The 20201-nt window shown below is 29.7% G+C and overlaps 1 protein-coding gene across 15 annotated transcripts in view; it reads right to left on the bottom strand.

Annotated features, from left to right (window-relative positions):
• LOC118205064 (DNA-directed RNA polymerase I subunit RPA2-like) overlaps positions 1–20201 on the bottom strand; it is a 233168-nt gene that overhangs the window by 94040 nt on the left and 118927 nt on the right. For all 15 annotated transcript variants that reach the window (XM_085818432.1, XM_085818443.1, XM_085818441.1 and 12 more), the window contains 4 exons: positions 9830–9903; positions 7274–7477; positions 6972–7157; positions 6685–6792 (listed from right to left, as the gene is read on the bottom strand). In XM_085818432.1, the coding sequence (XP_085674558.1) occupies positions 6685–6792; positions 6972–7157; positions 7274–7477; positions 9830–9903 (572 nt within the window). The remainder of the gene's footprint in view (positions 1–6684; positions 6793–6971; positions 7158–7273; positions 7478–9829; positions 9904–20201) is intronic.

Raw genomic sequence — 20201 nt, 5'->3', positions numbered from 1 at the left:
TTGTCAATTTTTAACATTACACAATTTCTGTCTGAGCATGGCAAGTTTAATGTTTCTATTGAACGGTTTAAGATAACGTCTTTCAATTGGTGTTACTGTGGTCTCGGCATTTTCCACCTACTTTTTGACTTCCCTTTGCTTAAAATTATGAAAAACATTCAGTGGCATGTAGACTAAAATCAACTGGAATTGATTGGCTACTGAAATGTCATGATTTGGTTTCTTTACGCTTGGTGTACCCTGCTTTTAATGACTTTATCGATGTTTATTTTGAATATTTTAAATGATTATCTTTGCATATTATTTTTCTCTTTTGTGTATGTTTCTTTTGGTCAAAGATGTTTGAATTAATTGCATTATTTAAAGTTGATGTGTCTTTTTACTTATGTTTTGTAAACCTCATGTAATACTTGTGATGCATAAGGAAATATACTCCCCCTAAAAAAAACATATTTGAAAAATTAAATAAACATTTCCTTTTCTGACAATAAAAATGCAAAAGTAACACTCTTTTCTGAACAATATCAGTTAAAAATATTATTTGTATAAAAGAATAAAAAATTCATCCAAATTGAAACATCCAGTGCAACATTTCTAGAAAACAAAAACAGTTGAATTAGTAAAAATACATTACCTTCTTAAAATTATTTCGCCATAATAAACTGATCAAAACTAAATCCAAAATTTAATACTGTAACTTGTATTAAATCAAAATACAGATACATTCAACTTCAGATATAGCTTAGTTTACATTTTTAAGCCTGTGTAAGTAAGTGTTTCTTTTATATCCCCAGAAAAAAGTAATCTTTTAAATTCATAAAAATAAATTAATTAATGCTTCATAGGTATGAATCTTTATCCATATATTCTCATACAAATACACTCAACTCCTGTTTCATCGAGGGCAGTTTAACTAGATTATAAATTAATCATAGCCAGTCTAAAATGGTTAATCAACATAAAAATTAAATTAAATTTATATAAAACTTTAATAAGGCCTGTTGTCCTTTACAGAAGTGAATGTTGGATACTTAACAGAGCAGAGAAAGACCTGATATCAATTTTTGAAAGAAAAATCCTAAGAAAGATCTTTGGAGCGGTACAACAGAATGACATGTGAAGGATTCTCTTTAATCATAAATTATATGGAAAATATAGGAAATATGGTAAAACTGATACTGTGAGAATCATAAAAGCATCTTGTATCAGATGGCTGGGCCATGTGTTTAGATATGATGATGCATTTCCAACCAAAAAGATAAACTTTTCGAGAACTGAAGGAGTAAAACAAAGAAGAAGGCTACCCACTAGATGGACAGATGACGCCAAGAAGGATTTAAGGTTAATCGAAGTTAACTCATAGAGGGCTATTGCACCGGATGGGATCAGGTGGAGAAAACTTGGAGAGACAGCCTTGGCCTGTAACAGGCTGTGGAGATTATGAAGAAGAAAAAGAAGTTTAAAAATATGTTTTTTTTTTTATCATGAAATGACTGGAAAATTACCATTACAACGTAACATTAAACTCACTACAGAAAATACGAAAAGATATAAAAATCGCATGGGTCAACAACAGTGACAGCAGATAATGTCATAGTATTTAGGCATTATTTTCATTCACAACAATACATAATTTACTGTATGTACTCAGAGATATATAAACATTATATAATAAAATATAAAAAGGTCTAATAAACTTTTTAAATGATTTTAAATTCAATGACACTTTTTAAAATTGATTTAACTTACATAATCAAATAAACTTATTCCTTAGATTAAACAGTTTGAAAATGCATTTTTATTATTAACAGCATTTATCTATTAACTGTAACAGTACATGTAATCCTGTTGCCTATGCTTTTTGTTTAACTTAATTTTAAAAAAGTTTTTTCTTTTTTTATTCATGATATAACTGTGATTGTAAGTTAAACATGGATATTGTCCCTAATATTAACCTATTAAAGTATGAATTTACTGAAAATATAACTGTTAAGATAAGATAAATTAAGAAGTTTTAAAATATCTGAATTTTCAGTCGTTTGAAGTCATTTGTATTTGAAATGAATATATGCAGAAAATGAAGTATGCCAATTTCTGGGATTTTACACTTACAAACAAAATACTTAATTACGATTACTTTTTAAAATGAAATGAACATATTAAAATTGACTAGACTCCTATTTAAGCCAAATTATTCATATTCTGAAGAAAAATGTTATTTATTTTTATAAAAATGTTTTTAAATAATTGCTTTAACTTCTCCGAATTGGATGTAAAGGATAAAAATTTATTCACAAACAAACAAACAAACAAACAAAAAAAAAAAAAAAAAAATTATACGTATAATTGTCAGTTCCTAATATCTGAATCCTTTAACAAAAAATCTAGACCAACAAAGGGGTAATTTGAAATTGCAGCTGAGCAATTCAGACATTCTTGAATTCCTGAATTCAGGTTTCATACACATTTCTGCACACGGAAATTAAGTGCTTTTACGGACTTTTAAAAACCAATAATGGAAAAAATAAGGACCTATGAGCAAATGGGAACTGAAAAAATTCAATTAAAAATATTATCTATGCTTGAACTTCACTTTGCAATACCATCCTAAAAATAAAATAGATCCGTAAGTAAGATGCATTATTATTAAACATAACTTAATTAACATAATTATTAATAAGTTTGAGAATAAAATAAACTTTATGAAACTTATCAAGTAGCATTAGATATTTTACACTTGTAATAATTGGACATATTTGAAAGAAGATACATGACATTTTATTTAGGTTTTACTTACAGTTAGCTTTATGATGATTTTTTTTTTTTTTTTTTTTTTTTTTTAAATGACTCATTTTGTCACATACTTGATCAGTCTAGAGGTTTGGTAAATAGTAAGTAGATTTTATGTGAAGTGACATAGGTTAAAATGGGAAGTAAAATCACAATCAGTTTGATTCAAAACAAAAGACTGGCTGTTGTCACCATTCTTGCTTGCCTAGAGAGAGACGTGCTGATCAGAGCAAACCTGAAAGGCCTGGTGTTAGCAGGGTGCGCAAGTTTTAAAAGTCAGCTGGGCTTTGTCTGATGCAGTTAGCGTCGTAGCTTTCTGTAGAGTTCCAGGGTTGTAACTCAGTTAATATACTTTAAGGTTCTAATAATCAACTAAAACACCAGAGGCGATAAGTTGTTTTGTATTATTTTAAGTCTCACTAGATGCGAAGAGTAGGTTTTATGCAAATTTTTATATTTTTGTGTTTTATCTTGTGACCACAGTAAGGGTTAATGAAAGGCAATAACTAGCTTTAATATGAGAGATAATTTTTAAAGGTAAGCAGTTAGTTATAAATAATTAAATTAGGTATTAGACAACCTTAATCATTATGGATTTACATGGGCACTATTAAATGTTATTTATTTTTTAACAATATTTGTTAAAAAAAGCCTTTTTAAAATCACAAACTAAAAAAATTTCACAGTTTAAAATACAAGTAATTTATGACATTGATTCTTAAACGATATTAGGATAATTACACATTAAAAGCTACAACACTCAACAAAATATTCATGCGTCTTTTCAATTTGAAGCCTTCCCAGACATTTTGGCTAATTTATATCGATTTCCCTCTCTTTAAGCATCTTTTCTAACAGTTAGAAATTTGTCTCAATATGCAAGACAATGTTCTCACTAGTTTCTGCATGTTTTATCCCAAAACCTATCAACTTCTCCAAAATGTACCTATGAGGGTTTACTTGATCTGGTAAAAGTTAAATAGTCCAACCCCCCGACAGATGTAAAAAAAAAAAAAAAATATTGCTATGTCTGAAAGTAACTACGAAGTCAGACAAAGGTTTAAATAAGCTTCTTATTTAAAAAGAACTTGGAACATAAAGGTATGTTCTTATGCTAATAAAATCAATTACAGCTCGTAGTGATGTAATTAAGCAAGACGAATCAAATTCAAACTAAAAATATGGACGATTGATCAAAGACTATACAATTTAATTCCATTTTAAACTGGCTCAGTAACTATCGTAATACCAAATTCAAATGTCGGCAGCGGTAATGTAAAGATGAATAATCACAAATTATTAGAGTTGTCAGGAAATAATGCAAGGAGCAAGTGGAGATCAGAAACACACTTTTGTCATACACTCCAAAAACCTCAGTTTACAAACTGTCTAAGTGATTTGCATTCTGGTGAGAAAATATAAATGGGAAATTATAGTAAAGGCCGAAATTGTAAACAACTAGGTAATTTACCTAATAATATCTGCACACATCTTTGAAGAATAATTTTCTATCTCGTTATGTATTCAGTTTCTTTCTTCCACGTTTCCTTTTCATTTTAGAATTTTTGGATTTAATTAAAGATTTTTGTTATTCTCAAATCACTAAATGCATTTAGAATGGATAGAGAAAGCTGCTAATTTAATTTCTTTAGACATATGAGTACGATTGTACTTCTCCTCGCCTCATAAACTACTTCTTATCTCTAATGAAATATTTATGGTAAGGTCCGGTTACAGAGCTGGTGTGGCAGAATTTTTAGAATTTAGTGATACATCATGAACCGTGGGTGTATTGCCTTCAAATCTTTCTAAACTTTCCAAGCTGCAATGCCCAAAATCCTAGCAGAAAAATTACCTCTACCAATTCGGTAACAGCAAAAAGCCAAAAATATTTTGGGAAAAAAAAAAAAAAAAAAAAATTGGAGGGGAAAAAGTGTAAAATTAATTTTATAGAGAAAAGTGACGCATATTTTGAGAATTCTAAATATTCTAAGACTATAACACGGGAAAACTCTTACCATGAAAAAGAAAAAGACATTTTTAATTAATTACATAGCTATTTTGCTTTTGCTAAGGACTGTTCCCTAAATTGCGCTTTATAGCTTTATACCCTCATCTTTCAGATTCAAAATATTGCATAATAAGTGGCCAAAATGGAACTTTATGATACGACAGCGAAAAATAAAAATGCTTTAATTTAATGTTATTTCTTAAATATAATTACAATATATTACCATTATTTTAATGAAATTTATCAATGTTACAATGTTCTAAAAAAATCGTCAAAAAATTCCCAGATCTTGGAATAAAAAATTCTCTATAAAAACTAATCTTAAAATCGCCAAATTTTGAGCCACTTAATAAAAAAATTCACATTCCCAAAAGCAAAAAGTTGTTTAAGAGCTCTTCATTAGAAAAAAATTAAATAATTTCGAAATGCTTATGTTTCACCTTTTGTTCAGAAACTCTATCCCAACATTTACTTAGAAATATTAACACATTATAACCCATGAACGCATTCACCCATTCAAAAATAACGATATCTGTCAGCGAATCGCCAAAAATATTTCTCCAAAATGCTAATTCACATTCAAAATGGCAGTCGTTAAAACAGACAGAAATTTCAGATGATTAAAATGATGGACCTTCTGCCGATTTTGGCGGAAATTAAGGACCAAAAATCGATTCCAAAAAACTTAAGGACTTTTAAGGACTCTTAAGGACCGTACGAACCTTGGAATTATAGTACAGTCAAAAGTCGTTAATTTGGACACCCATAATCCGGACCTCAAAGCTACAAACTTTCTGCGCATGCGACACATTGACGCATACGCGTAAGACCTTTACGGCTGCAAATATGAGTGTGCGCGTGCACAAAATACGTTTACGAATGCGCGTTTAATGTAAAACGGACGGTATAAGCTAAGCTAAAATTATCTAATTCAGTTACTGTTGCAGATTGCATTGTTCCTTAATCTTCGAATTGGATTCGGCTTATTATTTTTTGCAGACTGTTAGAGCAATTTTATAAAAGTAAGCTTGAACTTTCGATTATGTCAAATAGAATTTCTGATGCTGGATCTACAAAGGGAAAGCATGTTTCGATGTCCATTAAACAAAAAGTGGAATTGCTGCAAAAAATTGATAAAGGCATATCCTTTGTTTATCTAAACTTTAATGTTTGTTTATCTAACTTTGTTTAGCTTTAACGCCGCGGCGCCGCGCAATGAATTGGAAGTTGATCTGTCAACACTATCCTTATCTTCACTTATCCACTTGATGACAAATTATTATATTTCATAAAAATGATCCTAAATTAGTATGTGCAGTTATTTAATTTATGAACATTTTATTCATACTCTGCATTACTGAAGAAACCTTATTTTCTATACATTTACTCCTGTTAGCATCTCCCAGAGATGTGTTGTTAGTGTTTCCGATCACTAACTGGAACACAGGCAAATGTTCTTCGGGTTCTGCATACAGAACATGGGAGCATGTTTTGTATTCAGAACCGGAAGAACATATAAAATAACACTCCCCCTTATTGACTGAAATACAAAACAGAAGTGTAGGGCATTGCACTGTTTCTCGTTCATTTAGCCTCTAACTATCTCTTCTGTTTAATTCTTTTTCACAAATTAGATAAATGTGTTAATGATTAGCATCCAGAAGTTTGATCTTACCTATTTAGGATACAATGTTTTCATGAGAAAGTAATTAGAACCATACCACATTAGATACTGGTTTTCTTTAACACAGGATTTAGAATTATATCATATTAGAGAATGGAGGTCATGAAGCTCAAGCATAATTTTAGTTTTCCTCAATTCAAATTTTTCATTAAAATGCGCTTTTGATAAACTGATTAAAATTATAAAATTAAATACATACCACACTTGAAAATATATTTCTTGTGCCTGGGTTGTATTCACTAAAGGGTATCAGGCCAGCAGCAATACTAAGTATATCAGTGAATTTTCTCTCTATATAAACTGAGTTCTAAAAGAAATATCCATAACATAAATTTAATTGTTACAAAAAAGAAAATTAATTATATAGTTTAATTTTAAGGTAAAAATTTTATGCTGAGGGCATAAAATTAAACTCAACTTTCTAATTAGTTACAAAACAAAAGTAATCATTAAGTTTTAAGCTAAAATTTGTTATATTATGCAAACCTCTTTCTCTTGTACAGCAATATTCACACACATTTGTTCAAAAGTTCCTATAAATGCCTTTCTCCCAGACAGCTTGTTTCTTATTTTTCTTACCATTCTACATGGTGATGAAAAAATATATATACCCGGATATAGAAACTGCGGTTCCTTTTTGTCAATGAACACAATTTCTGTTCGTAAAGGAAACTGAAGGGGGAAAAAAAACACTAATATATATAAAAATACCTGATAATACTCTTAATTTTGTATGCTAGTAAAAGATATTTCACTAAAAAATTACTCTGGTATAATTTATTAATTACCATATTATTTCTATTGCTCCTTTTATGGTGGAGATGTGCAACAAACTTTTGAGCATATGTAGCATCTACAAAACCAAAAATAATTCCATCAATATAAACAACATATCTAGGCAATTTTGTTTCTAAAATTGGATCACAAAATGGGATGATGCCCATTTTAAACAGGCTAATAACATCAAGTTTTTCTGAGGAGAAACTGACAACCTGAAAAGAAAAGAGAGGTTCAGTAAAGTTATAATGAATGACCAGTTAAAAAATAAATATTAAGCTTTTTATTTTCTCTTTTACTAATATTTATTTTAAAAACTCTTCTCGGATTTCGTATGACGCATACTACAAAGCCTGTTTCAAAAGTAAGATCCAAAGGAAAATTTAAAAAAAAAAAAAAAAAAAAAAAAAGGACAATTACTGGTTGGATTTTTTTTCAAGTAGCTTCATCAAACAGTTATTAATTATCTTAGTTAAAAGTTATTTATTACTATCTAGTCTCATTTGTCATTCCATAAGAATAAGTTACAATGGCTGTGAAAATAAATTAGAACATTTATTATGAAATCTAGTCTGTAATCTGATTTTTTCAGAGTGAAAGATTTTAATACAAGTGAAATTCTCTGTACATTGTGTTAAATCTATGATTATATAGTATGAATAAAGAAATGTTAAGACAGCGGTCATGCGAGTTTAGGAAGACTGTATCAATATTTGAAATGGAAGAAGAACAAGCAAATGCAGAGATTTAAGAGAAACACAACCTCAAAATTAAAAGTTTTTGCCATGGAATTTCCATATACTTTATATGTTACAAAGCACAGAGCTCATAAATTTAAGCTTTAACATTATGTGCAATATATTACTTGAAAATAATAAATGAGAAAAAAAAAAGAGTTTCTATAAATGCACTCTTAGATGCTAAAATAGGTAATATTGTTCTAGTGCCTGGTGATTAAATGTAGATTTTCAACAAAAATGTCATAATAAAATAAGAATGGCATTTTTCAAATTCCCCTAGAGAGAAAAAAATTAGGTAAACTCAATAAGAATATAAGATCATGAGTACGATTTTCTAGGATAAAAATGTGTTCTTCTGGTAGATTCTAAAGAGTGAAGGGCAAGTGGAGATGTATCAATGTAAAAATCTAGTATGAAACATGTTTAAAAAATTGTGAATTATAGGATATATTGAAAAATAACTTTATAAAAGAGATAAGGCATTCAGAACTGGCTATCAGAAATACAGTTCTCGGGAATTATTTCTCATGGCAACATGTACCTCTATATTCAAATCCACAATGTCATTAGAAGTTTTATTGCAAAATATTTAATTAACCCTTTTAATATCCTTAAACTGCACTAGCAAATTTCTACATCCTATTTCACATCATGAACTAACTTCCTGTTCAATGTTGCAATAAAAAAGTGATGATTTGAAAGCCACAAATACGATCTGGCCCAGCTTCCAGCTCGAAAACTATATGAACAAATTAGAAAAAAAGTTTGTTCTTTCCCATAAAAATTACTTAATACTGAACACATAGAAAAAATAATGAGGGATAGCCAAGTTTTGAAACGGTAATTAAAATTTCTCTTTTTCTTTATTTTCTTTGGGGGGGAGGAATAGCCAAATGTCTTTTACTTTTGAAACAGGAAAAATAAACTTCCTGGACTTCTTACTTCTGAAATAAGTATCATATTAGAATACAGTAACTTTTTTTCTCAAGCAAACTTAAAACAATTCACTTTACACATAAAAACCAACTTAGGCAATTATTTAAGGCAAAGTAAAATGGAAACTAAAATATACTTCAAAATTTCCTTTAAAGATATATAGAATATATACATATAAATTCAACATTCTGCATCGACAATTTTATACAAAAAATATTATCTCTTATAAAAATCATTTTCTTACTTAGTATCTAAGCTTTATACACAAAATTCGAAATATGATAGAAAACTGCCTTTACAAAATAATAAATAATGCAATTACATTTTTTTTTATAAAGAAGAATTCAATTTTAATTTTCCTCATTGATAATTAATTATCAAGCTGATTCATAAAAATGATTCTACTTCCTAGAGAAAATTTAATGAATATAAGTCTAACACTTTTAAATTCTGAAAAAATTAGGATAAAAAGATATAGGCTTTTATCCTAATTTTAATTTATTCATTTATTTTTTTTTAATAAAAATTTTTTTCGCGTATTAACTTTTTTACTTATTAGAAATTACATTTTTTTACAACTATTTATGAACTTAATGCTGAAGTATATTTTAATTAAATATTTAAATATCTGAAGTAAAATAAACAGGTGCTACAGAAAAAACACTATCAATGTTATTTCAGTTAGAAAATCGCAAGAACAATTTAATTTTAAAATTTCCTTCAACTGTCACGAAAAGAGCAGCAAACCAGTATCATTAAAAATAGTTTTCCTTTTTAAAACTTATAATGCTTTAAATCTCCTCCCAAAGCTTTAAATGATTAATACGCACAAAATATGAAAAACATCAAATAATGGTGGGGGAATTGTAGATGCACTTTAACATGTATTACCTCAGTTCCTGTTGTCAATTGATTATATAGACCAGTATTTTCTCCTTCAGGAGTTTGAACAGGGCAAATAAAACCTATAAAATGAGTGCCTGATTATAAATTTAGAGTATCAAAAAAGTAATTCCAACTGTAATTATAATAGTTTTTTCCTTATTTCACTGTAAATCATAAGACAATTAATATGTCATCTCATAAAAATTACTTGAAAACAAAAACAAATAATAATAATTTTTTAAAAGAAATTGGCTTTAGAATTGTAATTACCTTATTTCTACAGAAATTTTATTGTATGCATGCATATACAGATAAAGAAAGGATTTAAGCTTTTATTCCTTCAGATATTTTCGTTGCTTCCCAAATGATTTGTTTATTCTCCATTTCCGATAAATTTTCAAGTACAAAAATGCTGAATTTGTGACTACAATCATATCTTGGTATGAATATAGTTTAATAGTTTAGTTAGAACACAGTTGAACTTTATTCATGAAAAATAGTTAATATAAAAAAGAAAATATATATATAAATGAGTAACTTATAATAAGAAAACATATACCATCTCAAAGAAACAGAAATTCAATTATTATAGAAAATTCCCTTTACAAAATAATAAATAATGCAATTACATTTTACTTAATAAAGAAGATTCCAATTTTATTTTCTCTCATTGATAATTAAGTATCAAGCTGATTCATAAGAATGATTCTATTTCCTAGAGAAGACAGGAAACAGCTTTAGCGCAGGTCATAAGCTTTTTAATTTACTCATTACTTTTATTTTGAATTCATATATATATATATACATATGTATCGTGATTTTAAGGACTGCAGCCAGTAATTAAAAATAATAGAGAAGAAAAGCTGCAATTACTGCTTTTAGAATGCTTATATTGTTAATCGTGTAACAGACTGATTGAATTTCAATGAAAAATTACATACATTAAAAATAAAAATCATGCTGACATGTGGAAGATAAGTATCAGGCAGTGACAACACATTTCTATTAAATTGTCGAGTTTATTGATTAAGTTTGAACGATGAATATCTTAAGCTTTATAAAACGGTACTTTTCTTTTAAATTGCTCAGTTTTCTGATTAAATCTGAAATGTAAATATCTTGCACTTTGAAGAGTAGAAACACTTTGCTTTTAAATTGCTGAGTTTGCTAATAAAAATGCATTAAATTCACACAAAGTATTAAATATATAAAAAAATCAAAAACTCAGACATCAAGGTTCACATTTGAATGAAGAACTATTTCCGTTTAAAATTTGACAGCTCTAGATGTAGCAATTTTTCCACAATATGAGGAGCAGACATACATACATGCAGATTCCTTATTATTTAACAACAGAGACTTATTATTATTATTTTAGTGCCTTCATATGTATGACTTCTCAAACAAAAAGGCAGACTTAAAAATAAATTATTTTTAAAAATAAGGATATGCATAAAATTAATATACATTTAGTAATTTTAGACAAAATAATATTATTTTAAAATGATGAGGACAAATCATATAAAAAATTTAAATACCTAAAATAAAAAAAATTCTAATTTTTTTAACTACTACAAGGATTAATAATTAAAAAAATAGCTGAAATTAAAAATACATTTTCTACCCAAAAATGATAAAAAATTAAATACTTAAAATAATAAATTTAGGTGTCCATGTACTTAAAATGTCAAAAATAATATAAGCTGAGATGAATTAAGCATCCAGCATAGATAGAAAATTACCGTATTTTACGGAATATATGGCACTACAGACTATACGATAACCCCCATACTACCTGAAATAGCTTTAAATAGAATTAACAGCTAAAATATGAACTTAAAGTCTAGAAGCTGGTGAGATTTACCAGCTACACAAACAAATAACACATTATTACATACTTTGTAAAACAAAATATAACACGTTACTTACATGGATAAAAATATGTTACTAACAGAATATCATAAACACCATAATTTTTCTTAAGACAGACAAAGAAATTTTTAAACACAATCAATATATAAATTTGTTTTATGTGCAGATACATATTTTATGAAATTTGACAATTTCAATTTAGTCACTGTATTTTTACATAGATCCTTTAGAGTATTTGTCATGTACCTGGCTGTGGTGAGCCAATCAGCTGCCTGGCAGAGCCCAGCAAGTGAGAGAGGACAGTTGCATGTTAGCCTCAGAGGAGGCAGGTGGTAGATTAACTATCTAGTAGGAGCAGGTAGTCCTCCAAGTTTACCATTATTCTTTGAACATTAATTTTTTTACCATTATTCTTTGAACGTTAATTTTTAATAAATGTTTGTTTCGTTTTCCTTATTGTGCCTTAACGATAATTTCTTCTAAATATGTTTAAGGGAGTAGTTAAAAGTGATTTGATTTCGGTGTTGAAGGTAATTGGTGAAGAAGCCGATTCTAATTTAAAAGTTGTAGAATTAAAAGATAAGCTTTTAAGTTCTAAAGAATATTTGAAAGATAAAGGTTTTGTTATTGAATTTCTTAATACTACGGTTGAAGAAAGGAAAAAGTCAGAAGAAATTGTGAAATTGCATTTGATGCAAATCGAAAGTAGCAATGAATCTGGTAACAACGTAGAAAATACACAACGTAAAAATGGTTGTTACAAAGATAAGCTTTTGAAAGCTGTACAGGCATTATCGATTTCTGTACCTAAAAAGGGTGAAGCATGGAACTTATTTTTTGATTCAATAGAAAGGGCTTTTAAGCATAAGAACGTACCAAATGAGTTTAAGTCTGAAATTTTACTTAAACTTATAGGGGATAAATCTTCTAATGTTCTAGTATATATTAAAGATGATGATTTGAAAGATTATGAAAAAATTAAATCTTTAATCCTTAATGAATATGAACCATCGCCAATTATATGTTTAGAAAAGTTTCGCCAAGCTCAAAGGTTGACTGGAGAAACTCATTTGCAGTTCACCTCTCGTTTAAGATCACGTTGGATCCATTATTGTAAAAGTAGATACGTCAATGATTTTGAGTCTTTAATTAACTTCATAATTTCTGACAAAATTTTTCAAACTCTGAATAGTGATTAGCGTGCCATGTTGCAGTTCGACAAGGTGTAAGTTGGCTACGTCCAGAAGAACTAGCGAAGGAATTATTTATCATCTTATTTTATCGCAAAAGGTAAATCATTTGATGACATAAGAGGTGAAAAACGCACTAATTTTCGTGATTCCTGCAACAAAAACTCTAAATATATTCCACCAGCGCTAAGAAAAGATTCAGTGGTAAATGAACAGAAATAGTCGTTTAAACCGCGAAAATGTTATGTGTATAGTAGCAGTTTACATTTGGCTAAGAATTGCCCGAACAGGCGAAATAAATTTGAGAGGTCCAATAAACAGAACAATAATTTTCCGGTCAAACCGAAAGTTAACACTTCAAGTAAACCGAAGGACAATGCGGTTGTTACAAATGTAAATTCTAAACATTTACAAAAACGCGTGTTCCGACAGATAACTTAATTTTTATTCCTTGGAAAAGATTACTATTTACATTGCAGGGAAGCAAGTAGAAGCTATAAAAGATTCAGGTACGGAAATGCCAATTTTTAACACTACCTTAATTCTTGATTTAAAAATAGAAAGTAAGGGTAAAATCATTTTAAGTTCTGCATTTTGGCGACATCATAGAGGCAACGTTAGCAACCATTCCCATTTATTACAAAAAACTAAATAGTTGTCTATATTCGCACGAAGAAGCTCTGTTCGCGTTGACAGATAAGCTCAATGTTCAATGTTTAATTACACCAAATGTATGGGATCGCATATTTGAAGACGAGAATGAATCAACAGTCTTCCCTGAAACGAAACCGAAAACTCATGAACAAAAACAACTTGAGTTTGGCACCGTTGAACTCTCAAATGTAAATCTTTTTTATAGCTCAGTTGCGAATCAGGATGATGAAAGACTAAACAGTTATTCGGAATCGAATAAGTTTAAGGTCGATCAGAGAAACTGTCAAACATTAATAAATTCTTTTAAGGACGCAAAATTAGGGAAGAATAATTTCTTTTTACAGGACGAATTATTATTTCATAAAGAAAAAATATGTGGGGAAAACATAAAACAGTTAGTTTTGCCCGAGAATTATCGAAATAAAGTCCTTCAATTAGCTCATGATTCCATATTCGGAAATCATTTAGGTATGAGGAAAACTAAAGAAAGAATTAAGCTTTCATTTTATTGGCCGAACATATCCAAAGATGTAGAAAATTATTGTAGAACATGTGAAAGATGTCAACTAAAAAGTCCGGAAAGACAATCGGATAAAATTCCGATTACTCCTATTGTTTGCGCACCATATCCCTTTCATACAGTAAATATAGATATTATTGGTGAAATTTCATCGCCTTCAGGAAGGAAACATAAATATTGTTTTTGTTTGATAGATAATCATTCAAAATGGCCAGAAGTCATACCTTTAAAAAGTCTTTCTGCTAAAGCTACTTGTGATGCTCTTTTAGATAATTTTATGAGAACCGGCATTCCAGAAATAATTTGTAGCGATCAAGCCACTAATTTTACCTCACAATTAACTCAAGAATTTGAAAAAAGATTAGGAACTCATCCTCGTTTTTCGACACCTGGTTACCCAGCATCAAACGGCTCAGTGGAAAAATGGAATCGGGTATTTAAACAAATGTTACATCATGTAATTCGCACAGATCCTGTTAATTGGGACAAGCACATACCTTATTTACTTTTTGCGTATCGTGAAGTTCCAAATAGCACTACAGGTGTATCTCCATTTATGCTTATGTACGGTCGTGAAGCTAGAGGTCCCTTAGCTGTGTTAAAATCATCATGGTCCGGTGAAATACCATTACCTCTTAATCTGAGTAATTCAGCAGTTGATTATTTACAAGAATTAAAGATAAATTTAGAGAAAGCATCCAAGCTCGCTTCTTTATCTGCCATGGAAAAACAAGAAGCTTATGCATATTATTTTAACCGTCGCAAAAGTTTGAAGGAATTTAAAAATGGTGATCTAGTATATTTACTTATACCAGACTCTAGCAACAAGCTATATGCTAGGTGGAGCAAAGCATATATTGATGATATTGCTATCTTTTCACCAGATTGGAATTGTCATCTCAAACATTTAGATGCTGTGCTAACTACATTAAGTGATCTCAGATTTACGGTGAACGTAAACAAATGTGTTTTTGCATGTTCGGAGATAAAGTATTTAGGACATATAATAGGAGCTGGAAGACATCAACCTGATCCTGAAAAATTACAAGCCATCGAAATTATAAAAAGTCCTAAAACAAAGACTGCTCTAAAGTGTGCATTAGGCTTATTCAACTATTATCATGATTACATAAAGAATTATGCAGAAATAACTTGCCCATTGACGGAGCTTATGAAAAAGAAAATTCCTGAGATAATTCCATGGACTGCTGTTGAGGAATCAGCATTTCAAGGTCTGAAATGTCGACTGTGTGAAGCACCAAAATTGTACACTCCAGAACCAGAAAAACCTTACACCATACAGTGTGATGCTAGTTCATATGGTGTTGGTGCTTGCTTGTCACAACGAGACAGCACAGGCAGTTTGCATCCTATCAGCTTTGCCAGTCAAAAACTTTCGAAGACTCAGCAGAACTGGTCAACTATTGAACGCGAGGCTTATGCCGTTGTGTGGTCATTAAAAAAGTTCGAGTGTTGGGTGTTTGGATCGAATATCGAGCTGATCACAGACCATAATCCATTATTATATTTGCATAAGTCGGCACCGCATTCTGCCAAATTACAAAGATGGGCAATGGCACTTAAGCGTTATAATATTCATATTTCTCATTGCCCTGGTGCACAATTAAAAAACGCAGATGGTCTTTCAAGACTAGTGGGTGAATGAAATAGGTGTGAACTACGTATGAACTAATATGTTTTAAAACTTTGCATTAGTTAATTTCTTTTGTTCCGGAATTGTACGAGAGCTACTTTCCATCTGTTTTGGAAAAAGAGAAAAAAAAAAAAAAAAAAAAAAAAAAAATAGTGGTTTTCATTTAATGTTGCATTATAATATTGTGTTTTGAAATAGTATTGCATATATGTTTTATTACAGAACTCCGGTATTGTATCAAGTCGTCTGTTCATCTGTTGTGAGATTTATTTTAAAGTATGTTATTACGTCATGTATACATGTTCATATATTTTGAATTAATTATGTTTGGGGAGTATACAATTTAAGTTTGTATTTGCTGGTTCAGTTCTCAGATTCTGCTTCGCTTTGGCATAGCACAATCTTACCAGAGGGGTTTAATGTATCTGGCTGCGGTGAGCCAATCAGCTGCACTGGAGAGCCCAGCAAGTGAGAGAGACGACAGTTGCATGTTAGCCTCAGAGGAAGCAGGTGGTAGATTAACTATGTTGTAGGAGCAGGTAGTGCTCCGAGTTTACCATTATTCTTTGAACGTTAATTTTTTTACCATTATTCTTTGAACGTTAATTTTTAATAAATGTTCATTTCGTTTTCCTTATGGTGCCTTATTCATCCATAAAGCCATCACAGTTTTAAATTTAACAATATCTGAAATAAATCTTAGAACAAGATTTTTCATAGAAGAACATCTAAATAACAAGTGCTCAAGATCGACATTACTCGTGACACAAGGACAGGCACAATTTTTAATTGAAAACCCATTATAATAAAATGGGAAATGTCCATGATTAGTTAAAGCTTGGTTAAGATACCTGTTACTTAGGCATCTTCTCTCACTTACAGTTGAGATTAAATTATATGTGAATCTTCCTTTAGATCCTGAGTCGTTTAACTTTGCTTGCCAAACAGTCAAACTTTTTCTTTTCAAAAAGGATTTGAAACTGTCAAAGGAAGTCTCTGCTTCAAAATCAATAAACTGATTTTCAGTGGCAGCCTTTGCCAATAGTCACAATATGACTTTTCGTCCAAAACAGTTTAATATCTCTGAAAACGCTAAGTAAAATGAGCATATCTTTTATCTGTTTAATTAAATCGTTTACTTGGACAAACATCCATGATTGAAAAAATTGCGCTTTTGCAGTCGCTATAAATTTCTATGGGATCTAGCGTAAAATTAGAAATAAGCCAATATAAGGCATCTTGCAGAGCCACTAACTCTGCCTGATAGACAGAGGCATTGTCAGAAAGTCTATATTTCCTTTGTATGCTTAGTTTCTCATGTGAGAACGCACAAAAGGCTGCTCCTACATGATCATTTAATTTAGATCCATCTGTAAAAACAGTGTAGCCTGTCAAATTAGGAAGGCCTTTATGCCAATTCCACCGTTTTAATAAAGCTTGATGAATGTCTAAGCCTTTCTCAAAGTCAAAATCTCTAGCTGAGAAGACGTCACTGAAGCAATCAACAGTTTTATTGCTGGCTTTTAATTTAAAGACAGCATATTCTTTTTCAGCTAAAATATCGATCAGAAGACATCCAGACAAAATCTGAAGAGCTACTGTGGAAACAGCTCTAAAACACTTAAAAGAGTCCAATTCTTTGAATTTGCAAAATTTTGTAACGCAATCTCTTGCACATATAAAGAAACGGCCAAAACTCGGGGGGGGGGGAAGACCTCCCATAGCATTCATTAATAAACACCATATGCATATTTAAAGAGCCATCAGGCAGCCTGCAAGTTGAGAACATTTCTTTCTCCTGATATTTATATAATCAAAATTCAAGTGCATGTGAGTCATGTTTGTCTAATTTCAAGTAGAAGACATATGTAGAAGATCAAATCCTATGGACCTGTTTATTGCAGATCCTATGGTCATATAACACCCTCTTGTGCCAAAATATTAGTTTCTACAACATTCCAAAACTCTGACATGAATGCGCTGACAGACGGGATGAATGAGAAAATGCTCTGTTACAATGGAGTGTCAGTGGGAAAGTGAGCGCACTGGCATGTCTGTCGCAGTTGGTGCAAAAATATTAATTACGAAAGGTATTTTGATATTTAAAACTTCATTCTAATCTATAACATCTTCCAAGTAGTCTGTAGAAATTTACGATATATTTTCATATCTAGGAGATAATGTCACATTTAAGTTATCTGAGTTTTCTATAATGAAATTATCACTTAACGTTTGGAATTCTGAAATTTTTTCCCAATTTACTTTAGAAGCATTTTCAACAATAAACTTTTTAGACAATGTCTGATATCGCAATAAGTTAAATGTTCATTCTCAATAAAAAAATCTTTCTATAGTCTTTGATATACACAAATATTAGGACAATTTACTCTGTCTTTATAGTCTATGATAAAAGACTCTGGTAATACTTGTTATTTTAAAATAAATGTCCAAACCACAGCATTTTAAAAATTTCTAATTAAACCTTCAGATAATTTATCTGTCCACAAACTTCTAACCAACTGATATCCATTTATATGGTATGATTTTTTTTAAAAAACTTATAATGATACTTTCTTTTGAAATTAAAAATATAATCCCAGTATGTACTTTTCAATTTCTTCATCACAAGGACTCTTTTTAAGATAATAATTTATTTTTTCATCATTTTCTGCAAGTTAAATACTGCTAAATCTTCATATTTTAATGGGATGTTTTTCAAAGATACCAGTTGATATTTCCCTGGATCTAAGTCACTCAGTTTCAGTGTAATATTCTTCCATTATTTACTAATGATAGGTTTTCAGAACTATCTAATGTTCACATGTGAATTCCATTTCCGAAAATAAAGTGTTTATCATCTGTAGGTGATAATGATTTTTTATTCACTTGAACCAAATATAAGTTATAATTTAAACTTCTAATTAAAATCATGGTTTTATAATGCTTATTTTTTATTACACAAACTATTTTTATATTCTCCAAAGGAGATTTTGTTTTTTAAAAACACATTTTTTAAAACCTTTTGACTTCTTAGTTATAGCCTTTTCGGTTTTACAGACATACATTTTCATTCTGAATTCAAAGAATTCTTCCCTAATTACATTATTATTTTCATCTTTCATTTTCGACTAAAACTTTTATATTTACCTGGGAATGTTAAACTTATTATTTTTTGGGTAATCAGATGTATCAAAATAATCAATCATATCTTTCATATCTTCATAAAAATCCCCAGTTTTAATAAAATATATTTAATTTGTGCGGTTTTATTGCACATTTGTTTATTTCGTTAGTGTTATAACTTACTTGTGTTTTCTAGTATACTTCGTAGGACACAGGGAGTTAGAGTTAACAAAAAATAAATAATAATACTAGTAAAATATAAGAAACTATATGTATTCATCTACAGTAACATACTATTATCCAAATAAGTCATCATCAATCATTTTGATAAATCTAGTACACTCATTCTACCACTGACAGTTTTTTAAAGATGACTGAATTTTTATTCACATGAACAGCAACTAAACTAAATTTTCTTCAAATATAGTTCTCTGTTTAAAATTTGGTTTAGCAATTAATTTTTTTAGCTTTTTCTCAAAAACAGCATACACTCACATCAGTTCTTTTTCAGATGTTTTCCATTGTTTTCTAAATACTGAACTATAGAAGACATAAATTTACAGAAATCTTTCTCAAAATCATCAGCAGCTTTAGTTCTCATTTCTCTATTCACATCTATATATTTCTTTAACCAAGCAAATTGTTTAAATTCCAGTACTCAATGAATGATTTCCAATTTTAAACCCATTTTCAAATACTGCTTTAAGTTTCTATAATGAACAATATAGTGTTCTTTATGATACAAAACTGTTAGTAATTTAGCTTGTCTAAAGCCATATGGAATTATATTTTTAAGATATTCAAGACATATTTAATGTTTCCCATGTTGTTCTTTAGGATATTTTAAATCGGCTTCTAATATATACCCAATATCTAAAACATCTATTTTATTAAGCCAATCATTATTGTTGTTCAATTTAAATCAACCATGTGGTAGATACTGACTCACAGCTCATCCATACAAATGATTTGCATTTAGATACATTAAATAACACATTGTTTACTTATAATTTTTCATGTATTTATTATTTGCTTTTCAACATCTATTACAGCAATGAGCTACACATATCCTTGTTCCTTTTCCACCATTGAATTCATGGTATAATCACTCAACAACTCTAATTCAATATTTGTGATTTTTAACATCACTTCCCAAGTTAAGCCTGGTGGTGTAAAGTACCATTTGGGATCAAAATTGTATGTTAAGCACATATCTCTAAAGTTTTCAAAGATATCAGCTATTATTAATACACCCGATTTTACATACAAATCAGTATATTCACCCAAATTTTTAATCTCAAACTCATTCCATGTTTTTCCCACTCGCTGTACTCATTGGAACATTTACTTTCATTTAATATAGCA

This window comes from Stegodyphus dumicola, chromosome 6, assembly GCF_044657685.1.
Source record: "Stegodyphus dumicola isolate Sdum_Otavi_A_Nest chromosome 6, ASM4465768v1".
Classification (NCBI taxonomy): Eukaryota; Metazoa; Arthropoda; class Arachnida; order Araneae; family Eresidae; genus Stegodyphus; species Stegodyphus dumicola.
Note: the sequence above shows the minus strand (reverse complement) of the source record. Positions and strands in the feature narration are given on the sequence as shown.